The 23222-nt window shown below is 38.8% G+C and overlaps 2 protein-coding genes across 3 annotated transcripts; both read left to right on the forward strand.

Moving 5' to 3' along the window:
- Positions 1-568: 568 nt before the first annotated feature.
- Positions 569-4143, forward strand: LOC106097819 (uncharacterized). The gene is made up of 4 exons (XM_019355886.2): positions 569-1199; positions 2857-3168; positions 3301-3375; positions 3735-4143. The coding sequence occupies exons 1-4, from the start codon at positions 1061-1063 to the stop codon at positions 3881-3883; spliced, it is 675 nt and encodes a 224-aa protein (XP_019211431.1). The 5' UTR covers positions 569-1060; the 3' UTR covers positions 3884-4143.
- A 14495-nt stretch (positions 4144-18638) lies between these two features.
- On the forward strand, positions 18639-22152 carry LOC109200349 (uncharacterized). 2 transcript variants are annotated; one of them, XM_019355882.2, is made up of 5 exons: positions 18639-18913; positions 20644-20727; positions 20859-21098; positions 21231-21305; positions 21665-22152. In XM_019355882.2, the coding sequence occupies exons 1-5, from the start codon at positions 18775-18777 to the stop codon at positions 21811-21813; spliced, it is 687 nt and encodes a 228-aa protein (XP_019211427.1). In that variant the 5' UTR covers positions 18639-18774; the 3' UTR covers positions 21814-22152. The 2 variants fall into 2 exon arrangements, with proteins under 2 accessions (XP_019211427.1, XP_025760253.1); XM_025904468.1 differs by having other exon boundaries at positions 20862-21098.
- The last annotated feature ends 1070 nt before the right edge of the window (positions 22153-23222 follow it).

Raw genomic sequence — 23222 nt, forward strand, 5'->3', positions numbered from 1 at the left:
AGTGTGGCATTTGTGGTGTGTGTGATGTGTGTCAGTGGGGTTTGGCAGTTCTGGTGGTTCCTGCTCCTCCTCGGCTGGAGCACCTGCAGTAACTGATAATCAGTCCAGCACATCAGTTTGGAAGAATTTGACTCCATTTTTGACACAGAGCAGCTTTAATTCTGACATGTTGGATTTTCTCACATGAACTGCTCGCTTCCAGCTCTTTCACACCATTTTTGTTGGACTCTGTTGGACTTGGTTGTTCCAAAGCTCTATTTTTAACAGCAGGCATGGGCACTTTGTGTTCCTACGAGGCTGCTGGAGCTGATTGAGGCCACTCAGTACAACACTGATGATTCCAGCAGACATGCCACAGCACATTTCAGAAGCATCCCTGAAGCATCTCTTTGCTCCGCACCACTAAAAATAACTCTGGCTCTATTTTTTACAGAAGCTCCATCAAGCTGCACAAAACAGAGGAAAATGTGCAAAACAGAAGAAACAGCAAAGGAAATCCTGTCAGTGTTGAAAATAGAAGAGCCTGTGCAGACCAACATGTTTCACTTCTAAAATACAGCAGGTGTGGTTTGAAGGACGCAACAAAACCACATCAGAAAGACATCAGAGACTCATCACATCACTCGCTGGATTCACTGGATTATTTTTCTTTCACCATTATTTGGAACAAAGAAAACAAACTTGACTGGTTTGTGTCATTGTGGTGCTGCATGGCCCACTTTCTCCTGAGATTCAGGTCACAGACAGATGTTCTGATGGTTTTCTTTAGAATTTGCTGCTATAATTCAAAATTGATTGTGTGATTAATGATGGTGAGCCAGATGGGCCAAACCATGATACTATCAGCAGCATGTTTCATTGTAGTGGTGGTATCATTGATGGGATAAATGGACTGGTGCTTATATAGTGATTTTCTATTTTCATGTGGACTAAAGTAGTGGACTGACCAACAGACTGACATTAACATCAGAGCCGTGCTGCTAGTGTGGCTAAAAGAAAAGAGAAGAAGAGACAGTCATGTTGATATGAACATTAGAGAAACACATCATGGAGCTGAAATATGATCCTGCTTCCTCATTTGGACTCATTCACCTCAGCTGACACATTCAACAGCAGACAGGTTTTTGTAGCAGTCTGTCTCACTGTGGGAGGAGGCAGCTACCCCATCTTTGGCTCTGGAACTAAACTGTCTGTAACAGGTAAGAACAAACATTTATTTTCCTTCAGTTGTTTTATTGTAGAAGCTGAAAATGTGTTTAAAGTCAGTTTCTGCTGCTTCAGGCTTTACATGTTAGTTTTTCCATCATTAGTAGAGAATTCATCTGCAGCCATTGTTACATAAGAAAAGCTCAATAATCTCTGAGAACATGTTGAAATCTCACTGAACAACTAAAGTTATTCTTTATTTCTGCAAATATTAGTGATGTTACAAATATTTAGGATTTGATCATCTCAGTAATTCTGCACCATCTGCTGGTTTTTAAACACAATATTTAATATTTGATATCAAGTTCAAAGTAATATGGATTTATAAATTATTGTTAGGAGATTTTTACTTTATGTTGATGAAGAAAATTTATTTTTACTGGTCAAATGTGTATGTAGCTACTTCAAAAATGTATTTTGGTAAAGAAAATTTTCAAAACAGATACTGATTAAGAAATTCAGAAGTGATAATGTTATAGAAATGTGGGAAAAAATGACATTTTTAATACTCAGATATGTATTATTAACATGTTTGTTGTCCAACTTTAAACACATACATGGCAATAAAACGTTAATATTACTTACCAAATGCTAAAAATGCATATACTATATTTTGTCATATTTTGTGGAATATATATTTGAGATTTTCAAAAAATAATTCACAAATTATAAAAACAAAAATATTGACAATGGTGCTACATTTTTTAAGAAGAAGCATAAAAAATAGTTAATGTAGGGCATTTCCAAATTTTACACCTTATAATTTAAATATATTAAAACACGAATGTAAATTTTATTGGTTGAAATCATTTATGTGGAATTATAGTTTATTTCAATATTAGTGCAGTATATTACAAAAAAGCAGATGCATGATTTTTGGAGAGAGGAGTATCTCTGTTAGAAATCGTGTCTAAGTACAAATATGGAAAATACATTTTTACCGTAATAAGGGCAAACGTATGAATTTTAACCCTAGAACACTATCGCTATAAATAGTAACACAATCACTAGTGCCGGGTGATTTTTACCCGATATAATATAACCAATAAAAAGTAATCAAATATATCAAAATATGACAACACATGACAAATTAGAGTGGTCTTCTTTTACTTTCAACTGTGCCATGTCTAACAAAATGAAAAAAAAAAACCCTCCTAAAACAAAATAATGACTCTGGAAAGCTGGTCTTTGGTCCACCCATTCCTGGGACATTTGAGACTTCTCTGGTGAAGGCACAGGCTCCTCGACACGCAAATAGCTGCAGGAGAGAGAAATCATGTAAATGTATTTTCCCGGGTGTAAATCACCCGGCGATAGTTTTCTAGGGTTAAAAGTGGACTGAGATGATTTTTTACCTACAAAAAATAACAAGCAAATCACATGACGAAGTGAACTGAAAGGAATTTAATTTGAGTTTAAAACCATGCTGAGTGTTCCACATGTGAGCCATGATGACATGAGGTGATGACTGTGTTTGATATGAAGCTGAATCCAGTGTATGTAGTGAACTTTGTGCTGTATTGATGAGTAGTTTAGTGATCAGAGTCCATGTAGTTTCCAGGATCAGACTGAATCCAGTGCAGTGCTGGAAGCTGCTGCTGACTGTGTGAATGTGTGTCTGTGCTGCTTGTTGCTGCTGTCAAACTTCAGATGAGCAGGTAGTGAAGCCCGTGGTGAGCGTGTACCCAGCAGCATCCAGAGCCCACCTGGAGGGGAACAGCTCCCTGCTGTGTGTGGCCTCAGCCATGTTTCCTCCTCTGGTCCAGTTCTCCTGGAAAAGACAGAAGAAGAACGGCGGAGAACCAGAGGAGCTGCCCCCTGCTGAGGGAGAGCAGCTGGAGCTCAGAGAGTCGGGACGCACCATTGCCATCAGGATGCTTGATGGGAGTGATTCTGACACATATAAATACAGCTGCTGGGTGAAGCACGAGGGGGGCACAGTGGAGGCCCAAACACAACAAGGTAATGAAGGCTTGGTGACTGTGTTCAGCAGTGATTCAGCTTCATGTGGAGATGTTGTCAAAGAGAGCAGAGGAGCAGAGGACTGACATTTCTCACTGCAGCTCCAAACATTTGACTCCTTTTCTGTTTCAGAGGTTCCAGCTCCAGCAGCCTCCTGTCCTCCAGAGAGAGAGCCAGCAGACCTGCCAGCTCTGCAGCCAGCTGACTGTAAGATCACCTGCTGCCTCTCTGCATGGACAGCTCCAATGTCCAATGAGGGAGCTGGAACAAGTTTAGGGACTCAGTCTTAAAGTTGCACTAATTGATCAAATCTTCATCCAACAAGCTCTGATAAAGCCACTGTACACTAGCTGCTCAGCACCAAACAGCAGACAGACCATAATATGTCAGAGATCAGTTTGTTAGCTGCTTGTGGAGTTCTTCTGCCCCCAAGTGGACACAAACACTACATCAATTCATCCACTTGAAGAAGAAGCTGTGACTGTTTCTATTTGGACTTTTTCTCCTTGATCTGAGAGGAATAACCCGACTGTCTGTCTGTCTCTTTGTGTCTGTCTGTCCTTCAGTGTCCTTCCAGTCTCAGTGCAGGGTGAAGCTGCTCTGCCTGCTGTACACAGTGCTGATAGTGAAGAGTCTGGTGTACTGCTGTGGACTCTCTCTGCTGATGATCCTCACAAACAAGGGACCGTCCACCAACTGCACACATGCTGACTGACTGTTTTCTGCTCGCCTTTTCTCACCATCAGATTTCCTCGAGTCAGCAGTCAAAAATGTAAATTAAATTGTGGTTGGTTCAATGTGTCTTTATGAAGCATTTGACCTTTTCTCATTTAATCATCTTAAACTGTGTAATATAAATTTACAAATAAACATGTTTGATGTGTTTGTATGAAGTGTAGATTCTTTATGTGAAGTTTTAATCTTTTGTACATCTCTGCAGAAAAACTCAACTGATGCATTCAGAACCCACCATAATATAATAACAGTGTAGTTATTTGTTTGAAGTAAAAATAAAGATTTAAATGTTAAGAATATGCTTCTAAATTTTTCTGTCATACATAACCCGTGTGACTGCAGCATTCACAGATCATAAACTTCCTCTCCTGCAGCAGACGGGCTGTGTGGGTTTCTGCTCTGCAGCCTCCACACCGTTAGCTGTGGCTTTTCACTTTAATAACACAATGACAGTTACAAGCATGAACTCTGCTTAAAGAATGATTCCAGGAAGGATCTGTGTTCATGTATGTTAGAGGAACAAGATTTAAATCAGTGATATTTTAAAAAAAATATTTTTTTTAATATAAATTATAAATTCACTGAACTTTAGTAACGCTTTTAAGATTTTAAATCTTAAATGTAAATATAAAATCTGATGAGATTTATTCCACAGATTTGTGTTTTATGTCATGGTAAATAATCTATAACTTAAGTGATTTACTTTGAAGTGAAAAAGACAAAATATGAAACAGATGTTTTCATCGAGGAGTGGACTCAGGCGCAGACAAAACTCAGACGCTCGATGGCGAAGAATTAAGTGAAGTTTATTACAGGAGGTTCGGCGTGACAACAACGATGAAAACAAACACGAACTCAAGGCGAGAGCCTAAAAATCGGCTCTGAGGTAAATAACTAATTTACAAGATAGCACATATCACGTATCACACCACGCTGTGAGATGCTGTCAGTAGCACTATTAAGGATGCAGGGACTGAAAGAGACAGGGAAGAAGTCTCATCGTGACGTGTAACATTTATCTTGCCTGGCTGGGCAGTTCGTCGTCTCAACACTATGAACAGTGTTGAGACGACGCCAGTCTCGCCGATCCTTTTGTCTTGGTAGAGATCACACAGAGATGTTTCCAAGTAGGCCTACTTTTGTACTGTTGTGTAAATGTGTATGTAAAGGTGGATGACTGCCTACTGCAAATGAAATCTAACCATGGGTACAAATAAATGAAGCTGAAGCTGACGTAAAACACAGCCCTGTTTTTATTACTGTTTATAGATATTATCATTGATGATCATCATTTTGAATGATTCTTAAAACTGTCGTCAATAAAACAGAAGAATTAAAAATGAGATGCTGTGAATATTATTTGTTGATTTTGTTTCACAAAAACAAAGAAAAGGTGAATATATTCAACAAGTTAGATAAAGAAGAAAACAACAGATAACAGTGTGTGTTATTAAATTCACAGCAACCTGAATGTGTTTGTGGGAACATGAATGTTTCTGAGTGTTTCTGCATCATGTGACCCAGATTTTTGGATCTGTTGTCAGATTGAAATGAAGACGATGAAACCACACAGCAGCTTCAGCTGAGCTGTCAATCAGCAGCAGCAGTCTTATCTGTGGGCCGCAGGGGCTGATGGGAGCTTTGAGGACCTGTTAGAAACCACGTGGCCCTCGTCTGATCTCACAGCTCGTCCTTGTTTGGCCTCAGCTGCATCAGAGCGCCACTTCTCCCCAGGTTCACCAGAGGAAACACCACTGCACAAAATGCTTTTCCTCCCAGCTGCTGCTCTGTGCTGTCTGTGTTCAGGTGAGTGTTTCCAGCCAATCAGGAGCCAACAAAGTCAACCTGTAACAAACACTGTCACACTAACCTTCATCTATCTGTCTGTGTCTCTACAGCACTGGTTACCATGGCAGCAGAGCAGCTGATTCAGGATGATTTAACATTGACCAGGAGAGTTGGAGAAAGTGTCTCCTTCAGCTGTGGAGGAATTAATCAGTGTTATTATAATGATATATTCTGGTACCAGAAGAAAGAAAAAGAAACATTCAGAGTAATTCTTTATATTGACAAGAGTAGTGGTTACATAGAGAAAGGTTATGGTCATCCTCAGAAAAATGATTTCTCAGCTCAGAATAAACAGAACGGCTGTGAGTTGAAGATCAAAAAAATTAAACTCGATCATTCAGCCACCTACTACTGTAACTGTTATATGTATGGTACCCACAGTGAGAAATGATCCCTGCAGCCTGAACAAAAACCAACAGATGAACAGATGTCAAACAGTGTTTGTGACAGGAAGAGAGCAGTAAACCACAGCCCAGGTTCACAGATTTCACCTCCATCTCAGAGTCACAAACATACTGAGCTCAGGGAGATTTTTATTTACTGCTGTCAGAAATTCTATTTCCCTCAGATTCATCTTCATTAGATCAGCATGTCCAAATGAATAATGGAAAACTTTTCCACCTCAACTTTTGTCATTTAATTCTGAAAAGCCCACAGCATGACGAGAAACCACAGCTGAGGGTGACAGTTTTTCACGATGAATGGAGTCCATCTTTTATTTCTTTTTTTGTTTCTTATTCTAAAACTGTAAACTTTTATTTCATCAACTTTCATCATCTTTGTCTTTAAGTACATCCACAGATCAGCTCCTCAGTTTTTGAGCCACAAACTTCACTGCTTTCTTCACAGGCCTGAGAAAAGTGTCTGTCTTGCATTAAAGACTGTAGAAAACTAGAGCCAATCAAATGTCAAGAATTGTCTGAATTATTTAACTGGGATGAAGAATTACCAAAAAAAAAAAGGAAAAGAGGGAATGAGGTTCAGTCAAGCCACTGATGAGCAGCTGAAAGGGAGGCTCTGAAAATAGATGACTAACTTCATTATTAACTCTAACTTTCTACTTCTAAATTCAGATAAAACTGAGGTTATTGTACTTGGCCCTTAAAATCTTAGAAATATGGTATTGTGGTGGATTTTTGTATGATATGTATAACTATGTAACTATATACCAGGGCTCTAGACTAACTTTTTGACATGGGCGCACCGGCACAAAAGTTAGGCGCACTCAAATTTTTCAACCGCATCGCTTAACACCGCAGTTTTACATGTGCACTTTCTTTGGGGGGAAGTCCATACAGACAATATTCATTTCTAAATTATTAACTAACAAACTTGTGCTTAAATTGCTTTGTCAATATTGTAGAAAATGTTAAACTTAATCATCATCTCGGCTCCTCTGACGACCTGTTTGCTGCTGCCTGCTGCTGAAAGGCAGTGGGGAGAGGGGACACTTGGGCAGTGCATTTATTGCAGCATATAATGTGTTTTCTGGATACGCTGCTGTTTTTTCAGCATTCAAAGATTGATGGCACCGTGTCAGAGCTGGCTATGAATTTCAGACGGATCAGGCCTTAACTTAACACAAAAGTTATCAATAGTTCTTTTCATCGTTTCTTATTACCCACAGCTACATCCACTTCTGTCAGGCCTAGGCTGCTCACTAGGGCTGGGTATCATCACTGATTTCTATAATCCATTCGATTCCGGTTCTCAAAGTCCTGATTCGATTCAATTTAGCCTCAGACAGTCAGAAATATTATAATTCTGATCATTTATCAGCACTGATACACATGAGACTTCATCAGAATGTGAACATCACAGCAGATGCCTTTGTGTCAAAGTAACTGAGAATAAAACACAGAAAAACATGAAGGAGATTTTCCTGGTCTGGCGTTTTATAGCAGATAACCTTAAAAATATTCTGCAATATTCTGCAATTTTGCATAATTTTAAGAAGTTTAAATTTCTTCAGTATTGAACAGCAGAAATTAGGCTTTCTTGTCCGAGGTCATTTAAGTGAAAAAAAGAAAAGAAAAGAAAAAGACAGCGGCCGACAGCGCTGTAAACAACGGTAGACTGGTGGGTAATAAGCGAATGAATAATGCAGAAAACAGAGATTTGAGACGGGAAACTGTTCTTGAAGTACAGAGAGAGAGAGAGAGAGGGGGGGGGAGAGAGAGAGAGAGCTGTGCATGAAGTGTGATTTTTATCGTGGTGGAAGCAAAACAGCAAAAGTCAGAGGGAATTGATGACGACATTGATCACATGTGAAGCGTAGTTTGCTGCTTCTTTTGCTTCTGGCTCGGCGAATTTTGGTTGGAGAGACAAAACCTGCAGCTCAGAATCAGCGCAAAAAAGACGGAAACACAGCGCGGATCCGACGCATCAGAATCGCTGAGCTCCGACAGCGTGTCCGTGTTCGGGCCGTGGGGTGAGAAAGCCGAGAAAGACAAAGCTGATTCTGATGCGTCGGGTCCGCTCTGTGTTTACGTCTTTGTGTGGAATCCGTTAATGAATCGATATCGCTTTATTCAAGCTACTCACCTCTCTCTTCCACCTGCACTTTCAACTGGACCACGGCCAATCAGAGAGGTCCCGCCTCTGACTATCTCTGATTGGTCGCATTTGCGACCAAATTGGTCGCACTCTAGAGCAGGGGCGATTCTAGGATTAGAGCTTTGGGGGTGCTGAGCACCCAGAGAGCTGCCCAGCCAGGCAAGATAAATGTTACACTTCACGATGAGACTTCTTCCCTGTCTCTTTCAGTCCCTGCATCCTTAAATGTCTCCAGTTGTCCCGAGTTCTCTATGACTGTCTCCTTGGTGCATTTAAACCCCTGTTCCTCCCTGTCCTTGTCGTATGTTGTCTTCATCTCTGTTATCAGTCATCAAAATTTTACCATCTCTGTGCAAATCTGCAAATTTCTTTACTAAATCATAAGATTCTTAAATTCATCAAGTCTCTCTGTGCCTGGGTCCTCGTCACAAAACATGACATCACTGTTTTGTACATTTTAACACAACTGAATACCCACATTTGTGAAAGAAAACCAAAACACTTTTTGAAAAGTCTGTAACAAAACCATCAAATCTGATAAAGTTTATTTAAATGCTGCAAACGAAGAATGGATTGGAATAAAGAAAAAAACATATCCTAACCTTAATTACTTGGGGAGGGGGGGGGGGGGGGGTGTCATGAATGACGCCAATAGTGAGTAAAAATTCAACAGTATAATACAGATACATAAAAAACACTGCCAAAACAGAATAAATTATTACAAAATATTAATAAAAAACTATAAAAATGGAGGCAACTTTGCCTGAGGTACAGTGTATACAATGTATGAAAAAAATCTTTATTGCAGATACTAATTTGACTAATTTAATAATACTAATTTTGTGTTGTAAGATTTATGAGTTTCATGCTTTCATAGTGGTACTTGGGAGAGCTTGACATTTTTCTCAGGTGGTACACACTGTAAAAAGTTTGAGAAACACTGATAAGTGTGTGTGTGCTTTTGGAAAACATTTAAAGCTTCTGTACAGAATCTTTGAAACAAGCTTAAAACATTTTTAGAATATAAACAGAGCACTCTGCTTCTCTTTACAGCTCCTCACTCCACCAGGGCTGTTTGGCACTTTCTGATACTGTACTGCAGCAGTCATACAGACAACTGGACGGTCCAAAAGTTGGCCTACCTATTACTGGCTGAGGTTTTAGTAGAGTTGTGGCTGAACCACATAAAAATATATCATTAATTTTAATCTCCCCAATCAATGATAATGTTATGTTGGAATGTTGTTAAAGAGGGTCAAAAATGTTTCAACCCAGTTTGTTTTGCAGATTCTGTATAGCAGCTTTAATATGGGGAGGACACAACTTCCTGATTGTGTGAGTAAAAGTAGGTTTTTTCTCTTTGTCAGTTTAACAGTTTCTGTTTTGCCTGTCACTGTTCCCTGTCTGTTTTCTTACCTGGTTCTTCCTGACCTTGTACTTTCTCCTCACGTTCCCCTCTTTCCTCTCTCCCTCTTTGGACTGACAATCATACACAAATAGATTCAATTAGATGAAAAATTACATTAATATGAAAAAAATACTATTAAGATCACTGACAAAAAGTCCTCTCTCAGTGTACTTTCAACCAAAAGGCAAATAACCAAACCACATGAACATCTAATAAAAGATATAAATATTGAAACACTGATCCAACATTATTCTTGAGAGACGGACCATTTGATTTTACACTTTTACCTGAATGTGGCTCCTTTTTTTTGGAAATAACTTCCTCATATCCATTATGAACCTGGCTGTCTCTCTGTACACACACACACACACACACACACACACACACACACACACCACACTTTGAACCTACACTGAAGTGTTTTTATATATGAGAAAGCATGTAACCTATGTAGTTATAAGATTATATATTATAAGATTTTGCCACTTGCTGTGTAAGATTTAATAATTAGGATTAATGTGTGATGTTTGACCGTGTCATGACAAAGGAGCTTGAAAAGAAAAGCATATGGACTTCTTTAAGTTGCTCAAAGACGTTTCACCTCTCATACGAGAAGCTAAGCTTCTTTTCAAGCTCCTTAGACTACGATGACCTAGATGACTGAGAACCTTCACAGATACCGTGTCATGACCTATTGTGATAAGCCAAAGCCAAAGGGTAGCCAGAGTCCTGACTGGCCTCTGGCCAAGACCTTGGCCGCTACCTGACCCTGCAGCTGTGTTTGGCTGGAGGACGGGTGGGAAAGTTACCCAGCAGCAGGGGGCGGGGATACTGGTCCCTATATATTAGGGGACCAGAGGACACCCCAGCACTTTTTTCCCCTCTGCTGTTTCTCTCTGTCCGTCTCTGTGTTGCTCTGCTGTCTGTGCTTAAGGCTGTACACCCCGGGGTTTTGCTTGGCTTGCTTTCTGCTTTGTAATTGTTTTGCTAAATGTCTCTATGTATTTTTCCTGCTGTTCATATGATTCAGTGTATTAAACTCTGTTCCAAGAATTCTGCTCTTTTCCAGAGGATCTTTTTGAGTGTCTTGATTTTAATTGGATCTAAAAGGGTTGGATTTCCACATCGTTGGTGGGAGAAGGTTATCAGGATGTCTTCAAAATTTGCGACCACAGTATCTAACCAGATTCTTACTCTGGATGGCATTACCTTGGCCTCCAGTAATGCTGTGAGGAACCTTGGAGTCATTTTTGACCAGGACATGTCCTTCAACGCACATATTAAACAAATATGTAAGACTGCTTTCTTCCATTTGCGCAACATCTCTAAAATTAGAAATATCCTGTTTCAGAGTGATGCTGAAAAACTAGTTCATGCATTTATTACTTCCAGGCTGGACTACTGTAATTCATTATTATCAGGATGTTCTAAAAACTCCCTGAAAAGCCTTCAGTTAATCCAAAATGCTGCAGCAAGAGTCCTGACAGGGACTAGAAAGAAAGAGCATATTTCTCCTGTTTTGGCTTCCCTTCATTGGCTTCCTGTTAAATCCAGAATTCAAAATCCTGCTCCTCATATACAAGGTCTTAAATAATCAGGCCCCATCTTATCTTAATGACCTTGTAGTACCATATCACCCTATTAGAGCACTTCGCTCTCACACTGCAGGCTTACTTGTTGTTCCTAGAGTATTTAAAAGTAGAATGGGAGGCAGAGCCTTCAGTTTTCAGGCCCCTCTTCTGTGGAACCAGCTTCCAGTTTGGATTCAGGAGACAGACACTATCTCTACACACTATCTCTACTTTCAAGATTAGGCTTCAAACTTTCCTTTTTGCTAAAGCATTTGTTTCACCGTGAGGTCCAGTATGTTATGTAAATATACATAATATCATGTGTGGTATCCATATAAACCTCTAAATCTCAGCTCAAAGAAAATATAAATCTTTCCTACAGCCACCAAACACATCAAAAACAAAAAAACAATTAAAAGAACAGTTATGTCACTTCGCAAAATGTACGTACACACAAACAACCGAACTCCGTATACACTCGATTTCATGTAACCAAGCAAACAACACATTTTCTAATAGCAGAGATCTAACTGATTCTAAAACTGCAAGTTTTTTTCGTGCTCTGACCAAAATTCACTGAACCAGCTGCAAAAGAAGGCTAAACATAATCTTCATGCTTACTAAACTTCATGTTTTGATAAACAATACTTCAGAGCCAACAATTGCCATTTTCTACCCAGTTACAGACACTGGACGACGGCATGTGCCTTAAATTTAGGGTCATTTGTATTTCCAGCATGGTGACACGGTGGTTAGCACTGTTGCCGCACAGCATAAAGGTCCTGAGTTCAGTTCCACCATCAGGCCGGGGTATTTCTGTGTGGAGTTTGCATGTTCTCCCCGGGTACTCCGGCTTCCTACCACAGTACAAACACATGCAGTTAGTGGGGATAGCTTAATTGATCAATCTAAATTGCCCATAGGTGTGAATGTGAGTGTGGTTGTCTGTCTCTGTGTGTTAGCCCTGTGACAGACTGGCAGCCGGTCCAGGGAGTATCATGCCTCTCGCCCTATGACAGCTGGGGTATGCTCCAGCGCCCCCCATGACCCTGATAAGGATAAGTGGATTTCCAGCATGCAACTTCTGATTTGGTGGAACTGGTGTAAATGTGGTGATGTTACCGTGATTCTATTGGCTTAAGTGACCTCTAATTGTCGTGTATGAAAAAATAATAATAATCTGCACTTCGTTGAAAAAACAACTAATATTAACAAGTTAACAAGCTTAAGTGATTTAGCATCATAACAGCATCACAATAACTGCTTTAGTACATAAGCAAAGGAAAAATCTGATGATGATGGAGAAGGGACAAAAGCTCTGAACATGTCCGGTCTAATAAAACAGTCATCACAGTCTGGCTGAGGCAGACTCTATGAATGTGAGGAGAGGATCTGAAATGCAGACACAAAAGGAACGTGGAACCAAAACTTCGTATTAACAAAAGGTGAGCTGTTTAATGAGGCTGGTAAAAAAAAAGAAGGTACAAACAAAGGGCAAGGCAAACTGAAGCAAAACTAACATTAACCTAAACTGGGTGAACTAAACAAACAACATGAAAAACCCTGACATGAAACTTAGGAAACATGACGAGAAGAACAGATGACCTGACAAGGACTGAACAGAAACACTCAGACTAAATACACACAGGGGTGGTTAGGGGAAATGGAAACACATGGGGAAACAGCTGACACTAATCTGAAATAACGAGACAAAGGAAGCAAAGCCGACTACACTGACATAGGACACAGACCTTCAAATAAAACAGGAAACATGAGAGGCAGACATGACAATACAACTTCACAACAAGAACAAGACGGCATGATCTTCACCAACCTCACAAGGCCTGGTTGAACAGTTGCTGTCTTATCATACATGAAGTGAGCAGTGTTCATACAACCCGTAATGTTACTTTGAGTTAAGGAGGTAAAAATATAAAGTCCATCTCAGTCCATGCGTCCAAGTGCAAGCACAATTCTCCCGCACTCTACAGAGGGCAGTGGCACATACTTGTGACATCACAAACATTAACTTAGGCTGTCTTAACCAGTTAAAGGTCAAGAGTTACGCAACCCTCCATGGCATCAAGCCTTTCTTGCAAATGTCATCATGTGTAGTATCCACAAAACCTTAGAATCTCAGCTAAATGCTCATTTAAACCATTTCTACAGCCACCAAACACAGCAAAAAAAAGAAATGATTAAAAGAGCATTTGCGTAAATGCACAAAAGTCCGCTAAACACAGACAACCGAGCCCAGAATTTGCCAGACTTCATGTAACCAGGTAAACAATGGCTCGTTAGGTCACAGAGACCTCACAGATTCCAAAACACCAAGTTTCATCATGCTTCGACCAAAAGTCAGTGAACCAGCCACAAAGGAAGACCACAAAAACACATAGCAGGGCAAATGCGCTAAAACAGAAATTGGCTTACTGTCCCTTCCGCAGTTTTCACTGTTAGCCGATAGCCAGCATAGCTACTGATAATGGAGAGCTAACTAGAAGCATCAGAGCCACTTTTGTCAACAACCACCATTTTGGACCCAGCTAAAGACACGTAGACAGACACCACAGCTGTGTCTGAATTCCTAGGCCACATCCTCCAGAGGCCGCATTTGAAGGCCGATTCCGTCACAGCCAGGCGACGAAGGCTTTCCCAATTCGAAGGCTGCTCCAAATGCGGCCGACAAAAATGCTTTTTGAGCAGGAAGCTCAGAGACCTTCTTTGGTGCTATATTAAAGAAACACCACACAACTGCAACTGTTACAATGTCTGATTGCAATAACTTTAACTTGCTGCTTTGTCAAGACTGAACTTCATTGATCATTCATATTTTAATCCTCCCTGTAGATACTGACAGTTAACCAGGTCACATACTGCTGCAGACTTTTAATTCAGCTGACTTTTCTGTTATTCAAATATTTTAAATGTTTTTTTTAATCCAGATGTAGGCCTGTGTTTCTGAGCTCAGGTCATACATGTGGTCCTCACAGGGCAGCCACTACAAACAGGATTTATAGAATATGATGTTGGACATTAAACAGAATATAAAGTATTTAAAATGAGCTCTACCCTAAACATAATCAGCAGTAATTTTAATTCATTTGATGCTGATGGGGAACATTTTTCTGCAGAATTATTTTTTTACTCTGCAGTAATACAGTTTTATGTGTACTGAGGGGTTTAAATAATATATTTATATATCATTTATATATTTTATATATTATATTTATATTCTTACAATTCTTTAATAATTCTTCAGTCAGGAAGGAAGGCAGAAACTTAAAGATGCTGCAGGAGGCTTACAGCATATTTAAAACAATAAAAGAGAGGCAGTACAAACACAATGTTTTAATCTGCAGTTGTCTCTGTTTGCCTTTCTGTCACACATCTGTCTTATGTATGTATGGTCTTTTACTTTACTTTGAATATCTAATAAACTATGAGAAATTAATACCATGTAACTGTTTTCCTGTGTCCCTTCCCCCTTTTACTCTTGTATCCAGTCTCTATATGCTGTTTACTGTAAAATACACAGTACTGTCCAAAAGTCTTGAGCACCCACCTGATTTGTTTTTCTTTTCCAGGAGAAAGACTTAGAGTGGTCTTGAACAAGAGTTCTACAGGCTTTCTGAAGGTGTTGCTTTTTTGGAGGTTGGACATTTGGACATGTAATTGTAACTTTCTTGTACAAAGACTGAGTATGAAGACTGTAAGCTGTGTTCAATTTCATGACACACTATGTGTGTCTTCATTCAGAATCAGAAAGACTTTATTTATCCTCAAGGGGCAATTAACAATTTCATTATCAGGCTGGTGCTTACATGACTGTAGAAACTGAGCTCCCCACTGCTGAATATAAAAAGACTGTATCCACACAATGAGAGCCTGCAACAGACTCAGTGAGTTTAAGAGCGTTTACCTCCAAGCAAATTATTGAGGAGATGAGTGTTTGAAAACTGAGAGCAAACAGAATAACTGCTGCAATCTCAACTGATAAAGAACCCAGCTGAGAGCTGAGACCAAATTAAATTTTTAAGGACTAAATGTCACAATATGCAAGGGCAGATTGTGTGGAGAGAATGAGTTGGACCGAAATGCAGAAAACTGAGAGATGGAGGTGAATGTTAACAAAAAATGAGCCTTTATTTCTTAGCTGCACAAAACACTCAAAAACAAAAAGCAGGAAGGAAATTAACAAACGCTAAACTGGAAAAGCCAAACAAGAAACCTGCGACAGAACTAGAAAAACCTGAAACTTGGAAACAGAGGGTTATAACCAGATAACCCAACGAGGAAAAAAAAAGGAAAACACATATAATATATACCCGGAGGGTAACAAGGGAATACACACCAGGAGGGAGACACAGATGAAACTAATCTGACATGAGGAGACAAAGGGAAGCAAAACTCAAAACACTGAACATGGGACACGAGACTGTCAAAGTAAAACAGGAACCAAGAGACTCACAAAGATGCAGACTTGATACTGTGACATGAAGACATGACTGACTAGGGGAGCAGAGGGAACATGAAACACGGAGACACGAGTAACTAAACGTGGGACACATGGAAGAAATAGTGACAGAACACTAGAAACTATAAACATAACACAAGCACAAAACAGTAAAGAGAATCAAACCTACACTAGAAACATGATACACTAAACATGGAAGGCACAGGAACAAAACCTAAGAACTAAAAATCACCAAAATATAACCAGGAACCAACTGAAATGAAGCATATCAATAATAAAAAAACACAAACACGGAGTCACCAGACTCCGGACCATGACACAAAGTGGCATTGTGGGTTAGAGAAGAGACAATATACCGGGGCTGAATTCACAAATAAATCTTGGTTGTAAATGAAAATCTACAGATTGACTATTTTAAGTATAACTTAAAAAAATCAAAATATCCAATTTATGAAACACAAACATGGTGAGGAAATACTGAAGCAGTAAAATGTGTGGACAAATAAAATCATGTTTCCAAAAACAAAAAATAAGATAAAATGAAGATGAGGTGAAATCAAATTAATTAAAATCAAAGAAGTCTGTACCGCTTAATGATGCTTGAAGAGATTCTTTTCTTGTGGTATTATGAAGCAAGAATCAGGGACAGAAAGTTTTGATAGGCAGGGATGAAAAATTATAGTAATCAAATGTCTCAATGTGTCAAAAACAGCTTAACCTGGACCTGAATCAACCTCCTCCACGAGCACAGAGACCAATGATCTAAGTTTTACTTTAGCCAACTCAAAAAGTATAAGTTATGCTAAGACCTTGATATAATACATTTACCGCACTGAAAGAGGTTATTTAACTGAACATATTTACTGTAATTGAAAACAAAAAAACAAAAATAATTTGACTTAGATATGATTGAATATAATTGCCGTGTTAAAGGACTTTTGTATGATTAATATATTTAAACTACAACTAGATGTGCTACAGACTTAATCATGTCATTATTTATTTCCTGGGTTTTAACTAATTATTAATCCAAAAAAAACACATAAAAGTTATGAAAATTCATTCAGATTTAGCAATTTCATGATACATCAACCCTAATTATAAAAAGTATCGATATCAGTATCAGTGATACTGGCCCTGTATTTACTTGGTATATGATCAATACCAAATCTTGCAGTATCACACACCACAAAACTTCTGTTTTTATAGAGGTGGTCGGACTTGCTGACAATCAGTTAATCAAGATGATTCTGCTTGTGCAATTCAGGGTTACGAGCGCTAGAGCCTATCCTGGTTGTCACTGTACGAGAGGCACAGCACACCCCGCACAGGCCGCCAATCTGTCACAAGTGACTTAACTCAGTGTTGGTTGTTTCCTTTAATACCAACAAGGTATTCTAGTTTCTGTATTAATATTTGTGATCAGCAGTATTGCATGATGCACTAGTGCCTTTTCTGTGCTGTTAGCAGTTTTTAAAGATCCTGTACTTAGTGATATATTGGTGGAAAGATTGAATAATTTTTTTCTCGAATGATTAAAATTTGTTAAGAAGTTCATGAACCCATCACAAGTTATAGTTAAAGGAATATTTGGTTCAGCATTGCAACAGAACTGAACAGAAACCTGGAGTTGTTCCTGTTTTCCTCAACCAGTAATGAACAGTAGATGTCCTATATTTATAGAAGACTTTCTTTATGGAGCAGCAAACTAGTTTTTCTGGCCAAACAAAGGTTTTCTAAATTACTGTAATGCCATTTCCTTTCCAGCTTAGAAGAGATCTGCTTTAAAGTGTGTATTTTGTAACTTATACAAAATGGAGTCAGGCATGTCTGATGACTCCACAGTGCTGAGTAATCCTTTTATGCTGTTTTTAATTGAATTTTATTAAAAATAATCAGTCAAAGGAGAATTTTCATGAAACACTGTTGAACATTCTTCTTCTACGTTTTAAGGATTTGTCACAAGATTAATTGAAATGATGAGTCAGCTCATTTATATTTTGACTGAAGCCAATTTAGTTTAATAAAGACATAAAAACAGAGTTCATGTTTTTGTTTTCATTTTTCCACATGAATGTTAAAGTCAGGCACTAATTATTTCATCTGAACTGATCACTAAATCTGACGAATCAAATAGCAACTCAGAGTAAGAGCCAGACTGACAATAAACAACAAATAAAACAGTTGGTTTTTTGGGGGTTTTTTTTTTTGGTTAGGGTGTGCAGGGCTAAGAATAAGACTTTCAAATAAATTATAACTTTGTCTTTGTCTGTGGGTTATTAATAAATCAGAAGTAAAGATTCCTGCCACTGCTCCTCCTCAGTGCAGCTTGCTCTCTTCCCTGGAATGAATTTAACTCTGTTCACCAGATGCTGCAGGTTCATGTTTCTAAGAATAGAGCCAACGATAGGTGTGTTGTAGCTGTGTGAAAAATAGACTTAAAACATGAATGGTTTAGTGGTAAACCTGGGGCTTCTGTTTCAGACAACACCTCGTCCTCACAAGTGGTACAGTCACCCCTGCTGCTCCGAGTCAGCTGACAGGAGCTGTGGTACTTTGGTCTGCAGTGGTTAAAGGAGCCTGGCTGGCTATAGGATTATTTTCAGAGGTTACATTTATTACAAGTACCATTAACACTAAATGATGCCCAGGAGTAAGTGAACATTTGACACTGAGCAGGAAGAACTGCTGGAGAACCACAAATAATGCTGAGCTAGGGAAGTTGGACCAGGAGACCCAGGAGACCATGAAAATCCAAAATCCAAACTGTCTGATTAAAAAGTCAGAATCGACAAAGTCATTTAATGAAGTCGATCCTCTAGAGACTAAGAATATCTGTACAAAGTTTAATGTCTTTAGTCCAGATTGAGTCCATGTGGACTAAAGTAGTGGACTGACCAACAGACTGACATTAACATCAGAGCCGTGCTGCTAGTGTGGCTAAAAGAAAAGAGAAGAAGAGACAGTCATGTTGATATGAACATTAGAGAAACACATCATGGAGCTGAAATATGATCCTGCTTCCTCATTTGGACTCATTCACCTCAGCTGACACATTCAACAGCAGACAGGTTTTTGTAGCAGTCTGTCTCACTGTGGGAGGAAACTACTACTACATCTTTGGCTCTGGAACTAAACTGTCTGTAACAGGTAAGAACAAACATTTATTTTCCTTCAGTTGTTTTATTGTAGAAGCTGAAAATGTGTTTAAAGTCAGTTTCTGCTGCTTCAGGCTTTACATGTTATTTTTTTCATCATTAGTAGAGAATTCATCTGCAGCCATTGTTACATAAGAAAAGCTCAATAATCTCTGAAAACATGTTGAAATCTCACTGAACAACTAAAGTTATTCTTTATTTCTGCAAATATTAGTGATGTTACAAATATTTAGGATTTGATCATCTCAGTAATTCTGCACCATCTCCTGGTTTTTCAACACAAGATCATATTTGATGTTAAAAATAAAGTAATATTGATTTATAAATGTATTGTTAGGAGATTTTAACTTTACGTTGATGAAGAAAACTTATTTTAATGGTCAAATATTTATGTGTCTACTTCAAAAAGTATCTTTTAGTAAACAAACTTTTTAAATGAGATACTGATTAGAAAATTCAGAAGTGATTTGATGTTAAAAAATGTAGGAAAAAATAACTTTTTTAAACTCAGATATGTATTTTTCACATTTATCATATGACCCTAAAATGTACATTGAAATAAAAGGGTAATGATGTTAAAATTGATAATTTTGGTATTATAATGTATAAAGAAATCTGAGCTTTGTTTAAATTTACATAAGAAAATTGAGAAATGAGACATTACATTGTTAATAACTTTGTGCAGCATGGACTGTTTGGAAATGTGCTTTCTAAATACGCTTGACCTTGACCAAATCAGTTCGTTCAGAAAGCCGCTTTCTAAAGAATATATAAATATCTTAGTTAAAACGGACACTGTTAAAGACTATAATAAAAAGAATTAACATACATCAGCGGTCCCCAACCTTTTTTGCACCACGGACCGGTTTATGCCCGACAATATTTTCACGGACCGGCCTTTAAGGTGTCGCGGATAAATACAACAAAATAAAACTAGTACCGGTACCGAAAAAAGGAAGATTTATTCATAACACACGTGAAAAGACCCAGGAAAAACGAGTTAACGATAAAAACGATAACAAAATAACGCTGAAAACCGATAAAAACCCTGAAAACCATACATTTCACACCTGAGCCTCAACTCTCGCGGCCTGGTACCAAACGACTCACGGACCGGTACCGGTCCGAGGCCCGGGGTTGGGGACCGCTGACATACATAATCTTTAGTTAACAAGTAATGATTTAATAGCAATATTTACATTTGTTCAAGAAGAAAGTAATACATATTTTAATAATTAAATTAATGTATTATTTCAGAATATTTTTAAATAAGAGAAAACATACATAAAATTACAATGAACAAAAAATGCAATGAAAAACATTTTAATTTTAGATATAATGATGCCAACTGAAGTGTTTCTATCCTGATGAGTACATTAATATTGAGATTCTATTTCTGTGTTCATTTTATTAGATTAAAGTTTATAATATTAAATATTTAACATGTGATTCCCACTCTGTGAGTACTAAAATCTTAATTAAAGTTTTAAATAGTTTTTTAAAGTTATGTTAAATGTCATTGTTATTATTACACTAACAATAAAAGTCACAAAGGGTTAGAGTTCATTCATGAAGGTAAAGGACAAAAGTGGGAACATCACTAACAGACTGTGAGTCCATCGCAGGACAAACACAAACACTGAACCCGTGATACTCACAGTCACACCCGCAGACAATTCAAAATCACCAGTTAAATGAACAAACTTTGTCTTTGGATTGTAGATGGAAATCAGAGCACCCAGAAAAGAACGACACAGGCACCGAGAGTTCATGCAAACACACAGCAGAGCCCCACCCGACCAGCAGGTCTGAAACCACAACCTTCTTGCTTTTTACAACAATGCTGACCACCATGTTGCTATTTAAGTATTTCCGTTATTTCTTTTAAAACTAATAAAAGAAAACAACTGGAGGTACTCTCTGTGTTGTTCAAACAGCAGGACCCAGAGTCCATGTGGCAGGGAACAGCTCCGTGCTGTGTGTGCCCCCAGCCATGTTTCCTCCTCTGGTCCAGCTCACATGTAAAAGACAGAAGAAGAACAGCCGGCTGGAGGAGCTGCCCCCTGCTGAGGGAGAGCAGCTGGAGCTGATCCATGAACAAGAGAACAGCACATATAAATGTAACTGCTACATCAAAGATGTCAGCAGCAGCACAGTGGAGGCCCAAACACAACAAGGTAATGAAGGCTTGGTGACTGTGTTCAGCAGTGATTCAGCTTCATGTGGAGATGCTGTCAAAGAGAGCAGAGGAGCAGAGGACTGACATTTCTCACTGCAGCTCCAAACATTTGACTCCTTTTCTGTTTCAGAGGTTCCAGCTCCAGCAGCCTCCTGTCCTCCAGAGAGAGAGCCAGCAGACCTGCCAGCTCTGCAGCCAGCTGACTGTAAGATCACCTGCTGCCTCTCTGCATGGACAGCTCCAATGTCCAATGAGGGAGCTGGAACAAGTTTAGGGACTCAATCTTAAAGTTGCACTAATTGATCAAATCTTCATCCAACAAGCTCTGATAAAGCCACTGTACACTAGCTGCTCAGCACCAAACAGCAGACAGACCATAATATGTCAGAGATCAGTTTGTTAGCTGCTTGTGGAGTTCTTCTGCCCCCAAGTGGACACAAACACTACATCAGTTCATCCACTTGAAGAAGAAGCTGTGACTGTTTCTATTTGGACTTTTTCTCCTTGATCTGAGAGGAATAATCCGACTGTCTGTCTGTCTCTTTGTGTCTGTCTGTCCTTCAGTGTCCTTCCAGTCTCAGTGCAGGGTGAAGCTGCTCTGCCTGCTGTACACAGTGCTGATAGTGAAGAGTCTGGTGTACTGCTGTGGACTCTCTCTGCTGATGATCCTCACAAACAAGGGACCGTCCACCAACTGCACACATGCTGACTGACTGTTTTCTGCTCGCCTTTTCTCACCATCAAATCTCATCAATTCATCCCATTCATCACTTTGATCAGTATCAGAAATGTTAGTTATGATGTGTTGTGCTTATTTTGGCTTTTTATTCAATAGTTAGAAGATCATCTGAAATAAATACATCTTTACATGTATTGTTACTCTGAGTTAGAATTCTTTTTTACTTATTGTGACGTTTATTGTAGTAACAAAAATCATCAGGTATATTTTTATCACAAGTTTTCAGTTTGATTTTTATTTTGGTTGATTTTCAAATGTCAAACAGTGTAGTTGTGTTTGTAAGTGTGAATAATAAAGATTTCAAGATGAAGAATTTGATTCTACTTTCATTCTGTGATAAACAACAACCCGTGTGAGTGAAGCACAAATTGACTGTATCCAAACTTGCTCTCCTGCAGCAGACGGGCTGTGTGGGTTTCTGCTCTGCAGCCTCCACACCGTTAGCTGTGGCTTTTCACTTTAATAACACAATGACAGTTACAAGCATGAACTCTGCTTCAAGAATGATTCCAGGAAGGATCTGTGTTCTTCACCTGTGAGAGAAACAGCTCAAATCCTCAACTCAGAGCTGACAAATGAACTTTAATGGAATCAGAGGAGAGACCATGAAGCCCCTGCAGTCTGCTCAGCTCCCATTTTATTACCTGAGCTGAGTTTTTCATTCTGGATATCACACACGTAAGAACAGATCAAGTCTGAACAGCAAATGTTGGAGAATCATTTTGAAGTGTTGCTAAATGTCATTATTATTCCAAAAACTACTGAATGATTCAGAAAATTGTTTCCAAAAAGCAGAAATATGCAAACAAAGTAGAAACAAGGCAACATGAGTCATTCAGATGCAGATAACATATTCTCCTTATTTTGAAGAACACAGTCATGAAATCTTTCTGTGTGTCATTCATTGAGTTGAAGTGCCTAATAGAAGAGGAAAAGCAGAAATAATCAATGATAGCTGAGACATTGAGAACATGGCTGTATGCCTGCTATCATAACAGGAAACAAAGCACACAAACAGCAAACAGACAATAATGTGGTCGCAGCTTGTTGTGTGTTGTTAGGTGTCATTTTTGACTTTGACATTTAATGAAGTCACAAAAATGTGTGCGACTCATTAAAGGAGTCTGTACGTGTCAGTCAGTGCTCTGTATTCATGTGTTCACCTCATTAAACTCACTGAGACACTTTTCTCCTCCAAACTTACAGCACAGCTTCATATTTCACTGACTGATTCTTTGATTACATCCATTAAGGCTCACACAGTGAAATTAGTGCAAACTTACAAATGTGTTGGAACAATTTTGGCCTCCAAACTGAACTTTGAGACAAACAGTGAAGCTGTGAGCAAAAAGAGGCTCCAGTGTGTGTCATGGTGGAGGAAAC

The sequence above is a fragment of the Oreochromis niloticus genome, unplaced genomic scaffold (genome assembly GCF_001858045.2).
Source record: "Oreochromis niloticus isolate F11D_XX unplaced genomic scaffold, O_niloticus_UMD_NMBU tig00001786_pilon, whole genome shotgun sequence".
NCBI lineage: Eukaryota > Metazoa > Chordata > Actinopteri > Cichliformes > Cichlidae > Oreochromis > Oreochromis niloticus.

Excerpts from the sequence above, each read along its gene's own strand:
- LOC109200349 (XM_019355882.2), top strand. The coding sequence starts at position 18,775 with ATGATCCTGCTTCCTCATTTGGACTCATTCACCTCAGCTGACACATTC. Across the intron at positions 18,914-20,643 it reads AACTAAACTGTCTGTAACAG|ATGGAAATCAGAGCACCCAG; the intron begins GTAAGAACAAAC and ends TTTGGATTGTAG. Across the intron at positions 21,306-21,664 it reads AGCTCTGCAGCCAGCTGACT|TGTCCTTCCAGTCTCAGTGC; the intron begins GTAAGATCACCT and ends TCTGTCCTTCAG.
- LOC106097819 (XM_019355886.2), top strand. The coding sequence starts at position 1,061 with ATGATCCTGCTTCCTCATTTGGACTCATTCACCTCAGCTGACACATTC. Across the intron at positions 3,169-3,300 it reads GGAGGCCCAAACACAACAAG|AGGTTCCAGCTCCAGCAGCC; the intron begins GTAATGAAGGCT and ends TTTCTGTTTCAG. Across the intron at positions 3,376-3,734 it reads AGCTCTGCAGCCAGCTGACT|TGTCCTTCCAGTCTCAGTGC; the intron begins GTAAGATCACCT and ends TCTGTCCTTCAG.